A 3,234-nucleotide genomic window follows, 5' to 3' on the forward strand; every position below is an offset into this window, starting at 1 on the left:
TGCCTCATGCGGGCTCTGGGGAGCTGAGTGTTAAGTTGCCAGAAATCTGGGAGCAGTGTTCAATGCGGCCATTATTAGAATTTATTTTATTTTATTTTCTAAACCACTTCACTGACGCGCGTTTGACATGTACCCCCGCCCACACCCCTCGGCTTCCTCGCGAAGCTGTGTTTGCGCAGGCGCACTCGGGGGAGCGCGGCTTCGTGAGGGAGCGCAGCCTCTCCAGCGCCGCCGAGCCGACGGGGCCTCCGGGGCGGCCCGTGGGCGGTGGGGCGGGCTGGGCGGCAACCAATCACACGCCAGGAGGCGCGCCTGAGGTGAGTTTGCGCAGGCGCACTGGGTATCTTTGCGCACGAAGGGGCGGAGCTTCGCGAGGAGCCTCAGTCGGCCAGCAGTGGGCGGAGAGAGCGGTGTCTCCGCGTCGGGTGTCTGAGGGGGACGGCGCGGCAGCCATGCAGGCCCCACACGACGGCGCGGGCGGAGCGGCGGGCGGTGCTGGAGGCCATGGTGGCCGCGGAAATCCTTATGAGCGGGGTGTTCCTGGTGGCCCTGCTGGTCAGCGTGGTGTGCGCGGAGGCGGTGGTGCTGGTGCTGCACCTCTCGGGAGAGGGCGAGGCGGAGAACCCGCGCCTGCCGCCAGACGGCCAAGGATCCTAGTTCATCAATTGTATCTTTTAGGAGGAACGGACTGTGGCCAAGGAGTGTGGAGTGGGCCGGGGGAGCACGAGGGGTGAGGCTGTTCAGGAAGGGGCGCAAGTAGGGGATTGGTAGCAGCTAGAAGGGAAAGGCCGGACATCAGGAGGAAGGTCAGAGGTCAGAGCAGCGCGCGCGCGCGCAGGCGTGTGTGTGTGTGTGTGTGTGTGTGTGTGTGTGTGTGTGTGTGTGTGTGTGTGTGTGTGTGTGTGTGAGAGTGAGTGTGTGTGTGTGTGTGTGTGTGTGTGTGAGAGTGAGTGTGTGTTGGGGGTGGGGGACGGCCTGAGGGTGCAAGAGGCAGAGAAGAAGGCCGGAGGGGGTAGGAGGAGACTGGGCTGGGGAGACAGTGGCGGGGCCGTGGTTGGACTGAGGAGATGAACAGGCCCCCGGGGCCTCCTGTGACTGGGCACAGGGGGGGGGGGGGGGGGGCTGTGAGCGGTCTGAGGGCTGCCTGGGGGGAAAGCAGGCCTGGAGGCTCGAGACCAGAGGCACAGGCAGATGACTGGTCTGTTGTTGACAGATGGAACCTTAACCACTTTTGCAGCACCATGAGAGTGCCGTTCCTGTCTCCCATGGAGGCAGAGGTGGCCCGCAGGTCCCTGGCTCCTCGTGTGGAACCTCATCTGCATGCCATTCGGAAGGAACTGGCAGTGATAGGCAGCTTCCTGGTCGTGTCAGTTCTAGAAGGGCCCCTGGGCTGGGGGTGGGGGTGCGGGATACGCTAAGAGCCCACCTCAGACCGGGGACTGTTTTAATGGAGATGCGAAACCGCTCAGTGTGGGGTCTAAAGGGAGGGTGGGCTGGACCGGGTCTCGGCAAGAGTTCTCACTGCCAGCTTGATTTTCCTCTCCCCTCACTTTTAGGAGATGGACTGCTCGAGATACTCGCCTCCTTGGACTTTCCTTCACTTCCTTTCTTGACCAGCTTTCCCTGGTGGTGCAGAACATGCAGCGCTTTGGACCCCTGTTTCCCCCTAAGTCTCTGCCAGGAAAAGGGGGCTGAAGCCCAACCTTGTGTCCCATGCCAGGCAGTGCTTCCTTTCCCAAGGCATTGATTCCCGCAGTAGATACCACTTTATTCTTGGAGTCTGCTTTTTCTTTTGGCCTATATGGGCCCATGGGTGCTCAGGGCCCATTTGTTTTGTTTCCTTGTTGCTGGGGAAGGGAGATGATTAAATGTTTGTTACTGCAGAAAATCAAACTGAACTACTGTTCTGTGTCTGAGTGTTTTTTCAGCTACAGAAACTGCTTATTTACTTTCTTTTCTCCTTAGATTGGAGGGAGTGGAGGTCTGGGATTCAGATACTAAAGTAGTACTAGGCCATTGAAGACAATGTAGGAAATGGGAGAAAATGAAAATTAATTAAGTCTTTGCCACCCAGCACTAAATACTATCAACGTTTTGGAATATTTTCTTAGTTTTAAATTCTTTTCATTTAACATACGAGCCTTTCTCTAAAAATCCTTCCAAACCATGTTTTTGAATGGATGCATAAAAGAGGCATTATAATGTAATTGGTGACAGTTCAAATTGCTCTTTTTTTCTCACTATAGGTAACGATTCAATGGACTCTTTGTACATGTCTTTGCGTGAATGGTTATTTCCTCAAGATAGATTCCAAAAGGTAGACATACTGAGATAGAAGTTTATTTTTCTGTTTATTTTTTTTTAAACTCTTGATCTGCAGCACACAGTGGCTCTTCAGAAAATGCACTCCTCCCGCCAGAATTCTGGTTTCCCCATGTCTGTGTCACCATTGAGTTAGTTTCCTGCCCAAATAAAACTGAGTGTGCATGAGAAGATAGGAATTTTGTGGCTGACTGGCCTTGTTTCAGATCAGCGAAGAAAAGGGCTGGGACAATTGCTTAAGTGTTTGGGCACGGGAGTTAGCTCCCTCTAAAATACCCTGCAGTCTTGCTAAACTCACAAAGTAGTTCTAGTCACTCTTTTGTAGATTCCGTTTGACTTTCTCCATAGATGATCTTGTTATCTGGGAATAAAGGGAAGTTTTACTTCTTCCTTTCCAATCTGGATGCCTTTATTGACTGATCTCTTTACAGTGGGTTGGGTTTTAGTTAATATTTGCATATCAAATGTTTTTCTGATTGGATAACAGACCTTGTATAGTTTACCTTGGGTGCTATATATTTTTGGATTTCTAAACATATTCTTGGACTTCATCTTCAAGTGCTGTGGTTGCTTGGAAACAACTTGATTCTTTAGAATCTTGCTTTTAAGATTTGCTACGTGGTACTAGGGCAGCTTTTAGTGTAGAATTATCTTCCGACAACGGAGGCAAGACCCTTCTGAGTACCCTTCTGAGTGCCCTTCCTCATGCCTCTTGAATGACAAGGTTCCCATTCTGGCCACTGGGGACAGGGGTCACCTAGGTCCTGCTGGAACACTGCACAAAGCTACCTTTCACCCTTTCTGGCAGCCCTCTCCCAGGCCTGGGGTAGTTTCCCTCACACACTTTTGTTGCTCGGTGTCCCCTGAAGACTCAAGGGGGACCCTCTGCAGATCTCCAGCATCCTCTTGGCT

At 52.5% G+C, this 3,234-nt stretch overlaps 1 protein-coding gene across 1 annotated transcript; it reads left to right on the forward strand.

Annotated features, from left to right (window-relative positions):
* Window positions 1-364: 364 nt before the first annotated feature.
* Window positions 365-1,788, forward strand: LOC116662080 (EKC/KEOPS complex subunit LAGE3-like). Its single transcript, XM_032475348.1, has 3 exons — window positions 365-667; window positions 1,238-1,366; window positions 1,557-1,788. Exons 1-3 carry the CDS (start codon window positions 453-455, stop codon window positions 1,693-1,695), a joined length of 483 nt encoding a protein of 160 aa, XP_032331239.1. The 5' UTR covers window positions 365-452; the 3' UTR covers window positions 1,696-1,788.
* Window positions 1,789-3,234: the final 1,446 nt, after the last annotated feature.

This window comes from Camelus ferus, chromosome X (assembly GCF_009834535.1).
Source record: "Camelus ferus isolate YT-003-E chromosome X, BCGSAC_Cfer_1.0, whole genome shotgun sequence".
Taxonomy (NCBI): domain Eukaryota; kingdom Metazoa; phylum Chordata; class Mammalia; order Artiodactyla; family Camelidae; genus Camelus; species Camelus ferus.

Bases quoted from the DNA above. Each gene is read 5' to 3' on its own strand.
- LOC116662080 (XM_032475348.1), top strand. From the start codon at position 453: ATGCAGGCCCCACACGACGGCGCGGGCGGAGCGGCGGGCGGTGCTGGA. The intron at 668-1,237 runs GTATCTTTTAGG...CCACTTTTGCAG, and splicing joins AGGATCCTAGTTCATCAATT to CACCATGAGAGTGCCGTTCC. The intron at 1,367-1,556 runs GTCAGTTCTAGA...CCTCACTTTTAG, and splicing joins ATAGGCAGCTTCCTGGTCGT to GAGATGGACTGCTCGAGATA.